A 20108-nucleotide genomic window follows, 5' to 3' on the forward strand; every position below is an offset into this window, starting at 1 on the left:
ATACTGCTTCCTCTGAACTCCTGCGTACAAGGAGCCTGGGGCTTCGGCTGCAGTCAGCTGAGGCACCATGAGAGTTGGTGTTATATACCATGGGGTCTGACAGTTCAGACAGCAGGAAGTTAGTTTTTGCAGTTCTGTTTATGGAACTGGCCGAATGAAAATGCTGGCTGACGGTCTGCTTTTCATAGCCATTGACAACAGCTTCCTACAACACCTGGGTTTTCTTTGGAAGCTGTGAAGAGGCACTGAAAAGAACAAAAATAATTTCTTCTTGTCTTTAAAAAAAAAAAACTCACAAAGGAAAGTAATCTGAACGTGTGTGAGAGTAACTCTAATTCAGGTTGCATTTGAATATGGAAAGAAACTACCTTGCACAAATTGCAGGTTTTGCTGAGCATATTTGATTTATATGGAATTGCAGTTTTATAGTCAAGCAAATTAGTCTGGACCCATGAATATAGGTGTTGTGATGCAACAAACTAGGAAGACAAGGGAGAGACGGTGGAATTACAGTAACAGATGAAAATTTGACCAACAATATTGCTATATCTTGGGAGATCCTAAAAGCTTTGCTTTTAAGTTGGACAACATGGCAATGGTATGTGAGAAAATACTCACACAATGATGTGTGAGAGAACACTGAAAACCAATATCCAGTTCTCTAATTTTTTTTTACGTTGGTCTGTTTGAATCTATAAGCTAAGTACATTTTTTCAATTTATTTAACAAATTGCATATGGAAAGATATTACTTATTATTTACTAGTAAGCACTTGCATATCCAAACGTCTAAATTCATTTTTTATTACCTATTTTACCCATAACGATGTCTCTTGATAAGGATTCTAGCCTTATGCCTAGAACAATTGACAATAACCTCTTCAATCCACAAATTCCAGTCAGTATCTAGAACAGTGCCTGCCACATAGTAGGTATTCAACAAACAATAAGTGAATTAAATTACGTTAGTCGTTCTGCTCAACAAAAGTAGTCAGCAAAACTTTTTCTATTTGAAAATAAATCTTTGAAATATTAGAGAGCAAAATTTTAGATCCATTTTGCCAATAAAACAAAATATCCTAATATCCGATTGGGCTTCCCGGGTGGTTCAGTGTTAAAGAATAAGCCTGCCAATGCAGGAGACACAGGTTAGATCCCTGGTTCGGGAAGGTCTCCTGGAGAAGGAAATGGCAACCCACTCCAGTATTCTTGTCCAGGAAATCCCGTGGACAGAGGAGCCTGGTGGGCTAGGGTCGCAAAAGAGTCGGACGCGACTGAGGGACTAAACAACATCAGATTAATAGACATCTAATATAAATCTTAAAAATCATTAGACGCGGCCTCAAGGGTGAGTAAACGCAAGGAACCACAATAGGGAAAGAAGTGGAAACGGACGGTTTTACTTCTAGGCAACCAGGACAGTTCGGAAACCTACCTTATGTGCCCTGCACTTATGGCAATGAGGACGGGCTCACATTGATAGTGGCTCACACAATCAAGTGCAGACTTCTCACGTGTTTCTGAAGATCCTAATGGGTTTTAGAGTTCTTCCTGGGCCATGCCTGCCCACACATCCTGGGCGTCGGCCAAGAGAGTGTGTTCTTTTTCTTAGATCATCTGGCACGTCCTCGCCGACCCCTCCCTCCACCCTGGACTTTGCCCATGGGGTTCCTTCTAAAGCCTTCTCACATAGCAAGGTCCAGTTTAACCTCCAGTGCTTTCGAGAAAGTTTCCCAGACCCCCTTTTGAGGTGCACCGGCGCTCTCAGCACTTGAAACCTTTCGTCTAGCAGCCAGGACTTTCTAACTTGCTGTTTTTGCAGGTGGGTAGCCCCTTACCACAGTGGGGGCACCCCTCCCCACCACGCTGGGGAGGTCTTTTCAGAAGCCGCCGTATCCAGCCCCTAACACAGCCGAGTGCAAAGAAAATGCCCAGGAAAGTCTGTTGCAATGAATCTAAACCCCAGAGGGGAAAGGAGGAGTGCCCGTGCCCAGCAGTAAAGGCCCTTCTCAACCCCAGGGGAGGCCTGCGGTGCAGCTGGCCCAGTCCCCAGCGCTTCGCTGGCAGGAGACGGTGGCGCGGCAGAGGCTCGTGGAAATGCCTCTGATCTCCGACTAATTTCTTCTTTACTTTTGCAGAGGAATCTACATTCTGCTCCAGCAGCCTCGGGGCACGCCGTAAAGGGCGGTGAAAACCGAGCGACGTGGGGGTTGGGATGGCCAGTCCCCTGGCAATTTTAGCTTCGGCTTTCCTATGTAATGTTTTAAGTTTCGCAAACTCCAATTCTAAACTAGGAGCCCAGGGGGTAGAGCGTTTCCTGGTGCACAATTTTTCGCGTCCCAGGGAAGGTTCCGGGCATTCGTGGCTTTGCCTCACAGATCCTTTTCACATTTCCTACCGCGGGGAATCTAAAGAGCGCTAGTGGCCTCCACTTTCAGCCCGAGCCGAGAACCGCGGTTCAGCCCTGAGGTCTCAGCCGCTTCCTCCTTCAACCCTCTGGGCAAACCCAGAGCGGGCGAGTGGGGGAGCTCCCAGCCCGCGGTACTAGGCGGAATCGGGGACACGGCGGGACTACAACTCCCAGGCTGCTCTGCAAGAAGCGAGGGGGCGGGGCGAGAGGGAGGGGCTTGGGGTAGAGGCGGGAGGGGGGGTGGGGGTGGCAGGGAAATCCCGCCCCGCTGCGCAGCAGCAGCGACACAAAGCCTGACTTTACAACCTCAGAGAGAAAGTGGAAGTGAGATGGTTTAGGTGGGGAGACAGGACAAGAGAAAAAACCTGAGGAGGGAAAGGCGCGTAGGTGGGAGCTGAGCAAAGCGAGGGTAGTGGGGCGACCCGCGCCTCGGCACACGAGGAGGGGGGCTCTTATAACTAGTCCCCCCGCCCGCGCCGGGGTCTCCACAGCGCCCCGCCGGTCCCGGCTCCTCACGCAAAGCCCGGCTCCGCCCCGCGGGAAGCGGGGAGCCCGGTTGCCTGGCGGGTTCGGGGCGGGCCGGCAGGCTGCACCGTGGCTCCCCAGCCCGAGTGCGGGACAGCCGGCGCGGCTGCCGCGGACCGAGGAGGGGCTGTGAGCGAAGCGGCGCAGCGGACGAATTAGGGCCGGGGCAGGGTAGGCTGCGGCTCCCGCACGAGCCAGGGAAATAGTGTCGGGCTGAGGCGAGGTGAGGCGCGGGGCGCCTCGGGAGGGTGCCCCGTGGCCGCGAGCGAGGCGGGTGCACGCGGGCTGACCGCGGAGAAGCGGGCGGTGGCTCCGCGACAGGGAAGAGTGCAGACGGCGGGGGTGCCGAGCCCAGCGCTGGTGGAGAGCTCTGGGCGCCCCCCTCCCGCAGGAGGAGCCTAGCGCTCCTCCGCCATCCCTCCCCCGCGCGTTCGGCTCGCTATCTCCGCGGGCTGCTGCGGGAGCGGCGGGGCCGCCGCCCCCGGGGCGGGGCGGGGAGAGGGCGGTGAGTGAGGGGGGCGGGGGCCGGGGGGGCGGGGGGAGTTCGGAGGGCCGGCGGTTGGCGGGGCCGCGAGCCTCGCCGACCGTTTCGCGCCGCCGGCCCACGCCGCAGTGTGTTGTGTGGACGGCGCCTTCTCAGACAGCCCAGTAGAGTCCAGCTCGGCGCCCGTCAGCCTTCGACGCGATGTTCCGCCGGAGCTTTAATCGTTTTGTAAGTACACTCGCTGCGGCTCCCCAGCCCCTTCGCCCAGTCCCTCAGAACAGTTTCTTGAGGGGAGGACTGCGTCTCTGGGAGACATCAGCAGCGCCAGCTCTTACATTTTCACTGAAACGACGCTGCCCGGGGCGGTCGGGGTGGGGAGTCAGGTAGGGCTCTCGGAGCACGCCGCCACCCCACCCCGACCCCGGCCCATTTATCCGGAGCTGCCCTGAGCTGTTCCTTACAAACTCTGCCTCGGACGGGGGAGGGGGGCGCCCTCCGAGCTAGATGGTGGGGGACCCCCGGGAGAGACCGACCCAGGGGTCCCTCGGTGTGCCAGTTACTCGAAGATGGCGTTTTATTATCAGGGAGGTTGCTTTCTTTTGTTTCCTCTGCCACGAGCACATGGAGGTAAACCTAGACCTGTCACCGTGGTCCAAAAAAGCCCTGGGGGCTGAGGGGTGGGAGGCTGGGGCTGGGCTCAGCCTGGCCCGGGGCTCGGCCGGCTGCTCACCCGAGGCCGGGCAAACTTTGGAGACCTAGCCTGAGCCTCTCACCTTGAGGGTTTAATAAAAGCGAGGGCGATCGTCGGGGTGGGCTGATCGAGGTGGAGACGCGAGGAGGTGGCACCGCCGCTGCCAAGCGAGCGCCGGGGCCGAAGCCTCGCCGAGCCCCGAACGCCCCAGACCTTGACCTGGGGGAGGAGGTGAGCTGTGGCTGGACTCCTCCGTCCACGTCGACCCCCATCCCCGATCCCCAGAAAAGGGAATTTTATTGCCAAGGGAGTCTGGCACCCTGAAAACCGATTACTGACTTTCTTGAGTAACCTGTTCACTCCTAGAGGGTACGTGAAGAATGGAGTGAAACCGGGACCATCTACTTCTATGCTGTTATTAGTAGCAACTTCCTTAATTGCAAGATGAGGTGGCGGGGATAGGATTTTATTTCTGCCAGTAATGTGAAAGGAAGGATTCGTCAGTAAATGGATTTTTCTGGCCTTAGGAGAAATGGTTGAGTGCTGTGCGCGCCTACCAACCCCCCTTACAAGGTCTGTTTAAAAACTTGTCGGTTTGGCTGTTTTCCTGCGATTATTCGTAATCGAAGCATTGCTAGCATTTTTCACGCGTCGGATGAATTTGCCCTCATTATTTTTTCTGCATTTGAAACTTTCACAAATGTACCCTGGCTAAACGAAGTAATTGTACGTCCCCTTTTAGGCTATTATTATCACAAGAGTGCTGTTAATGTTTTTCTAAAGGTTTACCTCACCAGAAGCATGTCTTATGAAATTGGAGCAGGTTTACCTGTGGCACAGCAATAGAGGTTGTGCATATCAGGATTTTGAAATCCGTAGGAATTGGCTTGTACTGTAAGCTTTGCTAAAGCAAGTGACTAAAATTGGTTTCTCACATTTAGCCTGAGAAGGTAAAAGAGCATTGTGCTTCATAGTTCTATTCTATGTAGATTCTTGTGATCCTGAGTGTTGTTTGGGGGTGTTAGAAAAGGAAAGGTGACAAAGAAGACTAATTGTAATATTTGAGAAGAGGATGATGTTTTCTCATGGCGCTCTTATACTGGAAAACAACTGGACTGTGGTTCGTAATATATTCGTTAGCTCAACATTGAGATGATGACATCCCCCCCCCCGCCTTTTTAAGGATTTGAACATTTGAAACCAAACAACCAGTCTAAAAGTATCAGTCTAAAAGCCCCCTTCATCTTTCTTTTGCTCAGAGTGGTCTGCGTTGTTTGAGTCTAGTAAGGAAGCAGTGCTGGCCGGGGAAGGCAGGGCATGCAGTAGAATTTGCAGCAGTTGTTGAGGTGCCAGCCTGCAGGTTTTGAGGCTAGTACTTTGCATCCCCCATCCAAGATCTCTGCAGAGAATATGCTCACACTGAAAGGAGCTTTGACCTCATTGTTTCGGCTGGAATACCCGACTGCTCACATTTTCCTGCGCAACCATGACTCTGGTTAAGTCTCCAGAATTTCTACCAGTGCAGTGAACTGAAAGCTTCTCAGGAGTTATATCTGAGCCCTAGGCCTAGGGCAAGGAATTAATCTGCAAACCCTTGGACAGAATGTGAAAGAATGTGAAATATACTATCAAATACTTACTGCTAAAGAATGACTTCAGAAATAATTGGAGGGGGACAGTTTTTAGCTCCCCTAGTCAGTAAGCAAAATGCTGTCCTCATCTTTTCCTTGGTAGAGACTGAGTGGCACTCCCATTTACATCACTAGAAGGATACAACTAAAGATTTAGGTTGGTCTTTGCCTTGCACAGCAATATAGATGTAGTCTAAGTTGTGTGCTTTTATATTTTGGAGATGGGGCTATGAATTCCTTTCAAAATTAAGTGTTTTTTTGTGTACCTGTGTACATCTGAAATTGACTTTGAATGTGATATAAATTCCAGTGATGTTGATTGTAGTTCTTGGTCACTAAAAACTAGATACTACATGTTAGGACAGGGCTTTAGATTTTAAGAGCTTCCCTGGTGGCTCAGCTGGTAAAGAATTGGCCTGCAATGCAGGAGACCTAGGTTCGATCCCTGGGTTGGGAAGATTCCCTGGAGAAGGGAAAGGCTACCCAGTATTCTGGCCTGGAGAATGCCATGGACTATATAGTCCATGGGGTCGAAAAGAGTCAGACATGACTGAGCGACTTTCACTTAAATTTTAAACATAACATGGGAAGTAGTATCATCTTTTACGGCTCAGTAGTATTTGCCAAATCGTTTTAAAAATGCCATTTATTTCTCCAGGCCTAGGTTCTCCAGTTTTGAAAGAGAAAGTTCTTTAGCTTGAGCTAAAAGAAATAGAAAGCTAAAAGAAATACAATGAAATAAATTCATTGTATTTTTTAAAGACATGGCCTTGATGTCTTTGCCATTAAAAAATTGTCTTATTTCCTTTCTAATAAATTGTGACTTTCCTTCTGACAATTTTGTGGTAGAAAGAAATTGGTGGATTTGGTGTAGGATTTTCGGATTTAGGTATGTAGAGGATGTCTTAAAAGATTTAAGAGTTGGATATCTGAAAATATAATAAAAACTATATAGCCTGTTCCCAGTCAACATCTCCAGTCTCCATAAATAAAATAAATAATGGTGGCTTTTTCTGTACAATTTACTTTCCTTTAAAAGAATCTTTAATTGGAAGTCTGAATTAATTGAGACTGAGACTTTTATTCTTTTACTCTTCGTGACATTCATAGTGATTACACTAGCATTTTCACATGGGTTGAAAGGTTTAATGAGAATCTAAACAACATGAATTCCCCCCATTTGACTTATTCACTTATTTCATGCTAACAATTCAAAGCAAGACATTACTTGATAAAGTAGTTCAGGGGACTTGGCCAGGTGGATACTATTTAACTAGCCTGTCAGAGAGTGATATTAAACAGGTGTGAATTTCTAGATCATTGACATATAAAAGCTTAAGTTTCAAGTTGAAATAGTGGATAAAACTTCTCTTTCTGATTCTAGTAGCTCTCAAACTGTTTTGGCTCCATAAAGCATGCAGCATATAGTAATATCATCACATAGAAAATGTTGTATCTGTTGAGGACACCCAGGACTGGAAAGAAGTTGACTGCATAAGGTATTTTAAGGAAAATTCAAAATAAGACCAAAAAATATTCAAAATATTGAAATAGGTGGCTAATGTATTCCTTTGAGTCTGATCTCCAGTGGCCTTTGCCTTCAGTGGCTTGAAGCAGGATTTCTGTTCTGGGCCAGAGATTGAAGGCAGGTGGCAGCAATGAGAGCACTGAATCCTGGCCACTAGACCACCAGGGCCAGTGGCCTGTGACAAGACCCTGGCCCTTTGGCTTTGTAGAAATGAATTGCCACAAAGAGACGGAAAGTAGTGAAATAAGTAAAGTGTTTATTAGGAGGAAAATTGTACGTGTGGATAGACATACATGGGTGGGCTCAGAGAGAGAGTTGTGCCCTCGTGGTAGTTTGAATCACTTACATGGGGTATTTCTTCCGGGTTTCCTTTGCCTCATAATCTTGCTCTGCCTGGCTCTGAGTCTGCAGTTCGGTTTATCTCAGGATCTTCCCATGTGTGCACCCACTTCTCTTAGCCAAGATGGAGTCTAGTGAAGAGGCCTCTGGGTAGGTTGACATTGCCTACTATGGGGGGCGTCCCCTCCCTTTTGACATCCGAGGAGGCTTTCTGCGCCTGTGTAGTCTGGAAGGCCTCCTTGACCTCAAGAATGAGGAATGTGTGGTCTCTTTATCTCTTATCTGGGCAGCTCCTCTGCTCTGGCTGTTATCTTTGTCTTGGAGTATCTGTCCACAGGGGACAAACTCCAGCTGCTCAGCTTGGGGCCCATCTGTCTGCTGCCTCAAGTCCAAGGCAAGACCAATTTAGTGAAGCAATATATGGAGACAGTGAATACAATTGAGGTAATTTGGGGGGCTTTTTGGAGCAAGGTTTTCTGTTTTCTCTTTGAATTAATATTATCAGAGTAATTAGACTTTTTTTTTTTCTCGTTTCACTTTACTAAAATCCTCGGCCTGACATTGCTGAGCATGGAAAATATTGGTGAGTTTTATTATGTTTAGAAATTTATCTGAATGTATGTAGTGCAATATTTTTGCATTTACACTAACATTACAAATGGCCTGTTCAGCTTTGCTCCTACCAGGTAGGTCATACATGGCTGGAGTTTTAAAATAATTAATTAATTAATTTATTTTGGCTGCACTGGGCATCAGTTGCGGCACGTGGGATCTAGTTCCCAGACTAGGGATCAAACCCGGGCGCCCTGCTTTGGCAGCTTAAAGTCCCAGCCACAGGACCACCCAGGAAGTCCCCGTGGCTGGGTTTAACAGGTGAATTTGTCCCTATTAAAAGCAACCTTTTATTATCACATTGTAAATTCTTTGGGGGTGGGGGTTCCTTTTCCCGGCATAAAGAACTTCCCCTACTAGGGATCAAATCCGCCCTTCCTACAGTGGAACCGCAGTCTTAACCACTGGACACCAGGGAAGCCCCTGTCATTTCCTTTTAATTTCTGTGGCAGTTTACATTAGTCTTTCTCCACTGGGAGAGAATCAACTCCTAATGCCCTAGAGAATCCGTTTTATGTTATACTTTTCTCCTGTGTGTGCATCTGTAGATGAGGAATTCCCGTTGAAAAAGGCTACCCTAGACTGTTGAAAGCTGCTGGGGGCAGGGACAGTTGGCACAGTGCCTGGTGCATAGTAGGTGTTTGATAAATATTTGAATGAAAAATTTTTATGTTTCACATAAATAATAGCTTCTGCTCATAGACAGTGATATTTATAGTAAATTCTTCCTTATGAAAAATGGTTAAAAATGAGGAGTTCTAGTTAATTGGGTGTGATACTGTGATTTATAATAATAAATATATGTGTATTTGGTCTTTGTCCCTGTTTCTGGCTCAGAGCTCCTAAAACCCTTGGCATTTCCAACTTTGAGAGCAATAAGGGTGTTTTTTATAACGTTAATAAGGTGAATTGGGAAAGCATCTCAGATTGGCAGCTGGTCACGAGGGAAACCAACCCTTTGATTAGAGAGTTGGAACTTTCAGTTCCACTCCCCTGATTTCTGGGGATCGGAGAGGGCCTGGTGATCGGAGAGGGCCTGGTGATTGAGTTCAGTCACCAGTGACCAATGGGTTAGTCAGTCATGACTATTAATGAGGCCTGTATAAAACCCCCCAAAAAACAGGGTTTGGAGAGCTTCCAGGTTGGAGATTTGCAAAGAGTGGGCGGTGCTCCTAGAGAGAACACAGAAGCTCCGTGCCCTTTCCCCATACCTTGCCCTATGCATCTCCTCCATTTGACTGATCCTTGTATAATAAACCAGTGATCTAAGAAGTAAAATGTTTCTCTGAGTTCTGTAAGCCACTCTAGCAAATTAATGAAACCAAAGACGGAGATTGTGGGAACCTCTGATTTATAGCCAGTCAGTCAGAAGTACTGGTAACAACCTGGACTTGAGGCTGGTGCCTGAAAGCCAAGGTGGAAGTTGTCGGGAAGCCCAGTTTGTAGTCAGTTGGTCAGAAACACGGCTGATAACCTGGACCTGCTGCTGGCTGGGAGAGTCTTGTGGGACTGAGCGCCTAACCTGGGGTATCTGATGCTACCTCTAGTCAGAAATAAGCTGAATTATGGGACACTCAAGTGATGTCTGAGAATTGCTTGTTGGTATGGGGACACCCCTCCATATTGGAATTGTGATCAGAACCTAAACATTGGTGTGTACTGATTACCAATTTTTAAACTATGAGAATAAATATATCTAACGACAAAGCTATACTGACCATAGTATAATCTCTTAGATGATTACACCATTTTATGATCTTGCAGTTTATTTCATTCAACAAATATTCACTATAATAGGCCCTGGAACACATGGGTAAGCAAGACAAACTCCCTGTCTTCATAAGCATTAACGGTCATTACATACACAGCTGTAGATTTAGAGGACGTGATGACTGCTCTGTAACACATTTATGACAAACCATGCAACTTGCTTTTTTGTGAATAAGTTACTATTATGTACTTACTTGTTTGTCTTTCTACCAGAAGTAGAGTGAACAATTTCGATTATTTTTTTGGTTGTTTGGATTTCAGATAAAAAGGAATTTCTTGCATTTGACACCTTCAATATGACCTTGACATGGCAAAGGGGTCTTTTGCAAATAGATGTTAGTCTGATTCTCTGTAAAGTGGGATGCCTATTTAGGAATGAATCGCTACTACTTGAAGTAAATATTAGATAACCTGAAAACAAGTTTTGTCTTTTTTAAAAATCCTGATCTGGGTTTTACTGATTCAGCAACATAAAACTCGGAATATCTTCTGAATACCTTCTATAAGGGTTTACTGTTTGCTCCTTCTGTTTATGATTATTGTGCGTAACTCAACCCGTTAGTGGGTGATACTGAATGCCTATAAATCAGGTAGTTTCCAGTGCTCTTAATGAGCTTTTAGCAGAAGTGAGATTTGAGCAGATAAAGCTGGCCAATTTCATATTGATACAACTGTCCAGGTGAGCTTGTTTCTCATGTAGGCTGCCGGTTGACCAACGACTGTGCGGCGGGTTCTGAAAGATAAAGTATAGCCAGTGGCCCCTGTGCTGTGCTGTGCTTAGTCACTTAGTCATGTCCGACTCTTTGTGACCCCATGGACTGTAGCCCAGGCTCCCCTGTCCATGGGGATTCTCCAGGCAAGAATACTGGAGTGGGTTGCCATGCCCTCCTCCAGGGGATCTTCCCCACCCAAGAATCCAGCCGGGGTCTCCTGCATTGCAGGCAGATTCTTTACCAGCTGAGCTACCAGTGGCCCCTAGAGAACCATAACTAACATCCCTGCCTCTGGATGATGTGCAGAGAACTAGCCCATGAGTGAATTCAAATACTGGTTTGTTGAGTGATGGGAAAAAAATCATTAAGGTTGACTGCTTGTCTAACACGGTTGATCAGTTCTCTCAAAGAGGTGGAAGCATGGGACACAAATGAAAAACACTTTTTTTTCCCTCAAGGTGGTAGAGTTTCCTGTACATCTGTAGTGCTTTATATGGAATAATCTTTTGCAACTGGAATTCTTCAGATTGGAAGGAATTTTCTGGTTGGGCAAAGTGAGGTTCTAGGCTTCCATAAGTGAAGTAGGTGCTATTTTCAAGTTTGTTTCCATTCACTTAACACTAACCTTCCTGGCCTGGGATAAGGGCAGATCAGTGGTGACTGTAAAACAAACATTAGCACGACTGCAGCATATGTTAACACTACCGAAGTTGAGTGATGAATGAGTACTCAGCACTGCAGATATGGGCGTGGGGTGCCCTGTGCCAGTACGTTGGCAGGCAGCCCCACACTTACTGCAGTGTTTGGAGGGATTGCTGGTTTGGCTGGCTTACTGATTATTTGAGGTTTATAGATAATATTGGACTGTGGATATCCAGATTCAGGAGGTTAATATGTATTTGTGAAATACAGATTGTCATCAATTTTTGGCCCTATATTTATTTAATAGAATATGGGAGGATTGGTGAAGACTACCCTGTTCAAGCAGATACCGTGTATTTTTTTAGACTCCTCCATTATATGTTGTCATAAAGTAGTGTGGCTATATTTTTCTAGTCTCTTTTTCATGTAGATACTGAAAAAATCAGCAGTTTTCTTGATAATGATTATGCCTTTAGCACAGCATCAAGTAAATAGTAGATGCTCAATTAATAGCATAGTCTGAGTCAGTAATAGAAGTTGAAAAATGACCAGCTACTGAGAAGCTTATGTGTTTCAGACTGGGCAACCAGTGAGTGTGTGGCACTAAAAATAACATCCTTTCAGTTACAAAATACTACACTATATTTATTCTAAATGAGAAAAAAAAATTATACTTTCCTACCCACTTAAAAAGTAAGGAAAAGGTTTAGCATTTACTTGACGCTAGTTTCTCGATCAGTGAAAAAGATTATCTTTAGTGCCTTCCCCTTTGTTGGCCAGTCACAGAAAACTATAATCCATATCCTGTCCTCAACTTCTCAAATTATAAGCAAATCCATATTCTTTTTGTTAAACCCCATGCATAAGCTTATATTTTTTGTTGCCACCAGGACATCAAATCTTTTTGAAAACCAAAGCTGCAGAATTCACTCTCCCAAGAGGATTATTTGGATTCAGGATTCCACTTGGTATTTGGTGCTGGTTGGATACCTACAGTGAGAAGGCAGAGCAACCAGAGGAATTGTGGAGTTTGAGGGAAGCAGTTTTGTTGAGAAAAGAGCCTTAACCTTGTTTAAAAGGGTTAGTGCAAGTCTTGGTTTTGCCATTTATATCCTAGCTTGGGAATTGGGCACTGTAGTTCCGGTACATCAAAGTGTTCCCCGAAGCGTGGTCCTTAGACTACCTGCAAAAGAATCATCTGGGAACCTTATTAGAAATAGAAACTCTTGAGCCTCAAACCTACTGAATCCAAGTCTTAGGTGATAGGTGCCAGGAAACTGCATTTTTAGCAGGCACTGCAGGTAGTTCCTCAGTTCAAAAAACTTGGGGAACATCCATATTCAATAACCTGGAGAAGGGAATGGCTACCCACTCCAGTATTCTGGCCTGGAGAATTCCATGGACTGTATAGTCCACGAGGTCACAAAGAGTTGGACACAACTGAGTGACTTTCACACACACATTCGATAAACACTGAAATGTTTATTTTCTGTGTACACTCTGTTCCTGTTTCTGAAGTCTCCTTTCTTCACCTATAGAACGAACATCACACCTACTTGGCATGATTGTTGAAATTTGGTAGGCTATTCAGCACATACCAATTGTGTCAGAGGTCCCCAGAACCACACCCAGGTTCGATGGCTTACTGGCCGAACTCAGAAGACTCAGCATATAGTTGTCCTCACAGCTCTGATTTATTACAGAGGAAGGCTCCAAAGCAAAGTCAGCAAAGGGAAAAGGCTCAAGAGGCCACGTCTGCAGGAACCCAGGTACAGCTCCCGACAGTCCTCTCCCAGTGGAGTCACACAGGTTGTGCTTAATTCCTCCAGCAATGTGTTGTCTCCAAAGGGAGCTTCTTAGAGACTCAGTGCCCAGGGTTTTTATTGGGAGCTGGTCACATAGACACATACCCTCTGCCTGGTACATGCAGAATTTCAGACTCCCAGAAGGAAAACAGGCATTTAGCATAAACCATAATGTTGTGCCAACAGTTGAGGCACAGCAAGCTATTCTTACTACTTAGGATGGCGGGAACCCTTGCCAAGTCCAATTCCCCAGACACCAGCTGTGTCTATGTCAAGGGTACCAACCTTGTAAGCAGACACTTTTAAGAATAGCAGTTAAACCTGCTCTGTTAACTTTTTCACTGTTGGGAAATCCTGGTATTTTTCAGAGAAGGGAAATGACTGACCCTTGGTCATTAAGCTAATCAAGTAGCAGAACTGAGTCTGTCTGAAGCTCCCAGCAATCACCACCTTGTTCTCATTGCTGTACACATCGTGCTTCTGGATGACAGGTCATCGCTTTGCAGATCGTTGAATGCATTCACTATCGCTTGCAGCAGAAGAGCAGCCTTCCAGTGATAAATTGATGCACCCAGTGGGGGAGCCAGGAAGTATTGATGTTTCTGCCAGTTTAGCGTCAACACTTGCTGGTTTCCTCTCTGGAGCATCACTAAATTCGTGGATTTTCAGTTTTTCTGACTTTTGTCATTGCCCCAACTCCTCCATGTTCCATCTATTTACCCATAGTCCTAGCCAACACTCATTAGCATCATTACTTCATCCCATTCTGTGATGGTTAGCTGTTAGCTCATAGGCAGCCAATTTTTAAAATCCTTTTGAGTTACACAGGTCCAAAGAGCAGGCATAGTGAAGAGTATTTGGTCAAGGATAATTATATAGGAAAGGCTGCCAAAAGGAAGACTAAATTCTTGGGCTAATGAATGAATTTTATGGAAATGATTGTAAGTAGTACTTCAGGATTTTTGAGTTCTGTGATCATGGAAAACCTCAGTGATATCTCTGGTTATTCTTAGTTCCAGTCTTTTTTTTTTTTTAACCTGTTATCAAAAAAGAAAATTAATAATTCTGTTATGATTGGGAGCAAAGAATAAATCAGGAAATCATACTGGAAGATGCAGTAATCCTGCAGCTCAACGGGGAGCAGAAGCCAGGAGGGAGCTGTCACAAATAAGTAACAGCTGGGTAGAGCAGATTATGTAAGTTACACCTGTTGTGTAAGCAGTGGGGATGTTCTTGAAGCTTCACAATTAATGTAGCTTGCTGCTGCTGCTAAGTTGCTTCAGTCGTGTCCGACTCTGTGCGACCCCATAGACAGCAGCCCACTGGGCTCCTCCGTCCATGGGATTTTCCAGGCAAGAGTACCGGAGTGGGTTGCCATTGCCTTCTCCAAATGTAGCTTGCAGTAATATAGATTACGGGATCTATAATATAGTGCACAATTTACTTTGGCTTCTTTTCTGAAAACATCCATATGAATCAAAAGCTTCCTTTGAACACCCATGCCCTACTTGGGCACTGTAGAGGTATGTAAGTCACAGCCTTGCTTTCCAGTAGGTTGCAATCTATTAGAGACAGAAGACCATGCATAAGAGCAACCTCTCCAGGCAGCAGGTAATCAGTGCTATCCTCCTGAAGGTACACACAGGAAGTGCCGCCGGCATTCAGACCAGTGCACCAACTCCCTTGGCAGCTGTGCCAGTAGACACTCTTTTTCTGAAATCCATTATTCCAATGATGGTGGTCCTCAATCTTCTGATTTGATACAGAAACTGGGATGGGATAAGCATTTGGGGTAGTATTTCATGATCCTGCTTCATAATAACATTATATGACTGGTTATTTAGTTTTCCTGCTTACATAATAAGTGGTAGTTTATTATCTTGAGTACTATTGGTCATTTTAAAAAGCTGGGGATCCGGCATTTGTCCAGGACCACCTTCCTTATAGTAACACTTCTGTTTCACTGTCAGTAAACATCATAGCTTTTCTTTTTTTTTTTTCTTCAATTTAGCTGCACTGGGCCGTAGTTGCAGCATGTGGGCTCTAGTTCCGTGATCAGGGATGAAACCTGGGCCCCCTGCATTGGGAACTTGGAATGTCAGCCACTGGACTACCAGGGAAGTCCCAACATGGTTCTTATAGACATTCAGATCTGACCTTCATAGTACCTTTGTCGTTGTTTAGTCACTAAGTCGTGTCCGACTCTTCTATGACCCCATGGACTGTAGCCCACCAGGCTCCTCTGTCCATGGGATTTCCCAGGCAAGAATACTGGAGTGGGTTGCCATTTCCTTCTCCAGGGCATCTTTCTGACCTTCATTGTACCTTACCAGAACATGAATTGCATCTTATTCCCACATAGTTCATCACCACAGGCTGTTGATGCTACTTGTGCTTTATCATTATGACTGCCACTCTAGTCCAAGTCATCAGCATTTCTTCTCTTTCACATTTGTTCCTCCTCCAGTCTTCCCTCTTTCAACAGATGGCACCATCTTCTACCTAGTAACTCAAGCTAGAACACTAGCAGTCATCCTTAATAACGCCTTTCCCTTTATCTCCTACATCTGTTCACAGCAAATCCAATAGGTTCTAATTCAGAAAGAGTTCTCAAATCCATCCACTTCTTTACTTTGCCATCCCTACCACCATCCAAGTCCAAGCTACCACTATCATTTATCTGGACCATTGCAATAGATGATCTCATCTACTACTACACTCTCCAATCCACCTTCCACACAGCATCAAAGGGATCTTTCACATATGTGTATTTGAAAGCCTTCAGTGACTTTCCAGTACTCTCTAGATAAAGACCTGACCAGTATCAGGTGATTGACTTATTTTATTATAGCATGTACCAGTAGTTTATTCCTTTTTTATGACTCAATAGTATTCCACTGAATGGATATACCACATTTTGTTTATCTATCTGTCAGCTAATGGGCATTTGGACTGTTTATATTTTTTTGCTATTATGAGTAATAATTCTGCTTTGGACATTTTTGTATATGTTTTTGTGTGGACACATTTTCATTTCTGTTGGCTATATACCTAGATATGGAATTGCTGGGTTAAATATTTAATTCTATGTTTAACATTTTGAGGAACTGCCAAACGTTTCCACAGCTCTTCTGTATTTATTACTTTAAAAAATTCTGTTAAAAGACATAGGTAAAATTTATCCTAAACTTTTTAAAGTATATGGTTCAGTTGGGCTTCCCTTGTGGCTTAGCTGGTAAAGAATCTGCCTGCAGTGTGGGAGACCTGGGTTCAATCCCTGGGTTGGGAAGATCCCCTGGAGAAGGGAAAGGCTACCCACTCCAGTATTTTGGCCTGGAAAATTCCATGGACTCCATAAGGTCGCAAGGAGTCGGACACGACCGAGTGACTTTCACTTTCACTTTCTTTTTTTCATAGTTCGGTAGTGTTGAGTATATTCACATTGTTGTTCAACAGATCTCCAGAACTCTTTCATCTTACACAGCTGAAACTCTCTTCCCATTAAACAGCAACATCTCATTTCCCATTCCTTACTCTCCCTAGCCCCTTGTAACCACCACTGTACTTTGTTTTTAGGAATTTGACTATTTTAGATACCTCATATAAATGGAGTCCTACCATATTTTTCTTATTGTGACCTCATATAAATGGAGTCCTACATAGTTTTCTTATTTATTTCACTTAGCATAATAGCCCTAAGATTCATCTGTGCTGTAGCATGTGACATGATTTTCTTCCTTTTTAAGGCTGAATGATACTCTGTTTATGTATTGCATTTTTTTTGTCCAACTACCTATTGATGGACATTTGGGTTGCTTCCATTTCTTGACAATTGTGAATATCGCTGCTACTAACAAAAGTGTGCAGATAATCACTTTGAGATCCTGGTTTCAAGATCTCATTCTTTTGAGTATATACACAGAAGTAGGATTGTTGAATCATACGGTAGTTTTGTGTTTAATTTTTGAGGTGCATCTGTACTGTTTTCCATAGCAGCTGAACTATTTTACATACCCATCACCATTGCAGAAGGCTGCCAGTTTCTCCACATCCTCACCAACACTTTTTTTTTTCCCTTTGGAGAGGGTGGTGTTTGGTAGGAGCCATCCTGATGGGTATTTATATGGTTTAGATTTGCATTTCTCTGATGATTAGTGACATTGAGCATCTTTTTATACGCTTTTGGCCATTTGTATATCATCTTTGGAGAAATGTCTATTTATGTGGTTTGCATATTTTTATCAGGTAATTTTTTGTTGTCCAGTTGTAGGAGTTCTTTATATATCTTAGATCTTAACCCTTTATCTGAGATATGCTTTCCATATATTTTCTTCCACTCAATAGTTTGTTTCCCTTTTTATGTTTTTGATTGTTTCCTTTGATGCATAGAAGTTTTTTAATTTGATGAAGTCCCATTTGTCTGTTTTTGCATTTGTTGCCTGTGCTTCTTTAGTGTCATCTCCAAGAAATTATTGCTAAATCCAATGTCATGAAGCTTCTCCCCTATGTTTTCTTCTAGGATTTTTTTGTTGTTGTTTTAGGGCTTACATTTAGATCTTTAATCCATTTTGAATTGACTTTTGTATTTGGTGTAAGGTAAAGGTCAACTTCATTCTTATGCATGTGGATATCCAGTTTTCCCAGTGCCATTTGTTGAAAAGGCTATGTGGATTTTAGGATCGACTTTTCTATTATTGCAAAAAGTCATCCTCACTTTTTACCTTCCATTTGTCAAAGGACCTTAGTATATACCATTTCCCTTGTCTGGTAAACCTCTCTCTTTTAGTCAGTTCCTGAACTCTCACTCATCTCTCAGGGCTTGTCTTAATCTCAGATCACCAGGGAAGCTTTCCCTAATCCTTCCCACAGACTGTGGCAGGTTCCCAGGTTCTCATAGCACTATGAACCTTTCTTCTATACTCTTTATCACAGTTGACTTTTATTTGCATATTATATTTGTTTGCTAACCTATATAGTATCAAGCTTCCTTCTGTCTGGTAAATTTAATGACAGTAAGAACTGTGACCATTTTTGGTGGTGGTGGTTTAGTCGCTAAGTCGTGTCCGACTTGTGCCATCCCATGGGCTGTAGACTGCCCAGTTCCTCTGTCCATGGGATTCTCCAGGAGAGAATACTGGAGTGGGTTGCCATTTCCATCTCCAGTGACCATTTTTGCTTATTGCTATATTGCTAATGTTTCAGTGCCTGACATGTAGTAATATGCTCAATAAAAATTGAACGAATAAATGAAATTTGATCACTATCTGTATTTTTAATCTTATTTCTCATTTGTAATCATAGAGTTTGAGAGCTTGTCTGAGAGGTAAAATTGTCCAGTCTTTAGACATCAGTGTCGTGTTCAGTTAAAAAAGAAGCATTACTCATATTTTAGAAATGAATTCATTTCCTCTAGAATGCTATGTTTTAAATATATACAATATAATATCTGTTTTTCACTATAATGTATTTAATGTTCTCTGATGTACTTAATGAAAAACTTTTATGAGCATCACAGTTGTATACACATTTTCATTTTCAACATTCACTTTGTTGAAGTTTGCTCAGTTCAGCTCATTTGTGTCCCACTCTTTGCGACCCCATGGACTACAGCACGCCAGGCTTCCCTGTCCTTCACCAACTCCTGGAGCTTGCTCAAATTCACGTCCATCGAGTTGGTGATGCCATCCAACCATCTCATCCTCTGTCATCCCCTTCTCCTCCTGCCTTCAATCTTTCCCGCATCAGGGTCTTTTCAAATGAGTCAGTTCGTTGCATCAGGTGGACAAAGTATTGGAGTTTCAGCTTCAGCATCAGTCCTTCCAATGAAGATTCAGGACTGATTTCCTTTAGGATGGACTGGTTGGATCTCCTTGCAGTCCAAGGGTCTTCTTCAACACCACAGTTCAAAAGCATCAATTCTTCGGCACTCAGCTTTCTTTATAGTCCAACTCTCACATCCATACGTGACTACTGGAAAAACCATAGCTTTGACTAGACAGACCTTTGTTGGCAAAATAATGTCTCTGCTTTTTAATATGCTGTCTAGGTTGGTCATAGCTTTCTTCCAAGGAGCGGGTGTCTTTTAATTTCATCACTTGTAGTTATCATCTGCAGTGATTTTGGAGCCCAAAAAAATAAAGTCTCGTACTGTTTCCATTGTTTCCCCATCTATTTGCCATGAAGTGATGGGACGAGATGCCATGATCTTAGTTTTCCGAATGTTGAGTTTTAAGCCAACTTAAAGTTCACAAAAGTTGAAGTTTGCTACTATACTTTAAACATACTGACTTCGAGAATCCCCTTCTGGTCCAATGGTTAGGACTCAGCACTTTTACTGCCAGGGCTTGGGTTCGATCCCTGGTCGGGGAACTGAGATCCCACAAGTCCTGTGCTATGGTCAAAATAATAATAAATACAAAAAAGTACTCACTTCACTATAAATAAGAAATATATTTATTGATTAAAGTATTTCTTTCATTTTGTAAATGTTTTTGATCATTTTTTAGTCTAGCTGTTTCACAAATATTTGTTTTTTAAATTTAAAAAATAGTTATATTGAAGAGTAAGTACTTTTAATGTTACTATCTTTGTGAATTTATTGCAGTTTTGTGGGTACCAGACAGTCAGAAATGATAGTGGTAAGAGTCTCATTTAAGCCTTTAATACATGAGGATGGAAATAATCTTTTTATTTTATATGGATGAGAATTTGAAATGAGTTTTCTTTTTTATCTTTTTACTTTCAGCGTAAGCATTTGTGTTCTGTTAGGCTGTGTACAAAAATAACTATTCCAAATTCAGTGCCTTGAATTACTGATCTCTGATCCCACTGATACTTTGCAGGTTTATGGAGTTGTTTTAGTTCTGACTTGTCTTTGCCTTCTTACCATTATAACAGCTAAAACCAGAGTAGTAAATTCCTGACACTGTTTTAAGTGCTTTGCAAACTTTAGTCCATTA

At 43.8% G+C, this 20108-nt stretch overlaps 1 protein-coding gene across 20 annotated transcripts in view; it reads left to right on the forward strand.

Moving 5' to 3' along the window:
- ATP11C (ATPase phospholipid transporting 11C (ATP11C blood group)) overlaps positions 1 to 20108 on the forward strand; it is a 179652-nt gene that overhangs the window by 7911 nt on the left and 151633 nt on the right. For 5 of the 20 annotated variants that reach the window (XR_014075705.1, XM_081565079.1, XM_081565081.1 and 2 more), the window contains exon 1: positions 3470 to 3646. The exons of 7 other annotated variants lie outside the window; for them this stretch is intronic. Coding sequence is in view for 11 of the 13 variants with exons in the window: in XM_081565079.1 (XP_081421205.1) it covers positions 3620 to 3646 (27 nt within the window). In the remaining 2 variants the exon portion in view is untranslated. Of the gene's footprint in view, positions 1 to 2647; positions 2748 to 2794; positions 3158 to 3469; positions 3647 to 12234; positions 12425 to 20108 lie in introns of those variants that run through there. 8 more of the 20 variants (XM_081565085.1, XM_081565094.1, XM_081565083.1 and 5 more) reach the window with 6 other exon arrangements.

This window comes from Giraffa tippelskirchi, chromosome X, assembly GCF_054371585.1.
Source record: "Giraffa tippelskirchi isolate mGirTip1 chromosome X, T2T-mGirTip1v1.2.pri, whole genome shotgun sequence".
Classification (NCBI taxonomy): domain Eukaryota; kingdom Metazoa; phylum Chordata; class Mammalia; order Artiodactyla; family Giraffidae; genus Giraffa; species Giraffa tippelskirchi.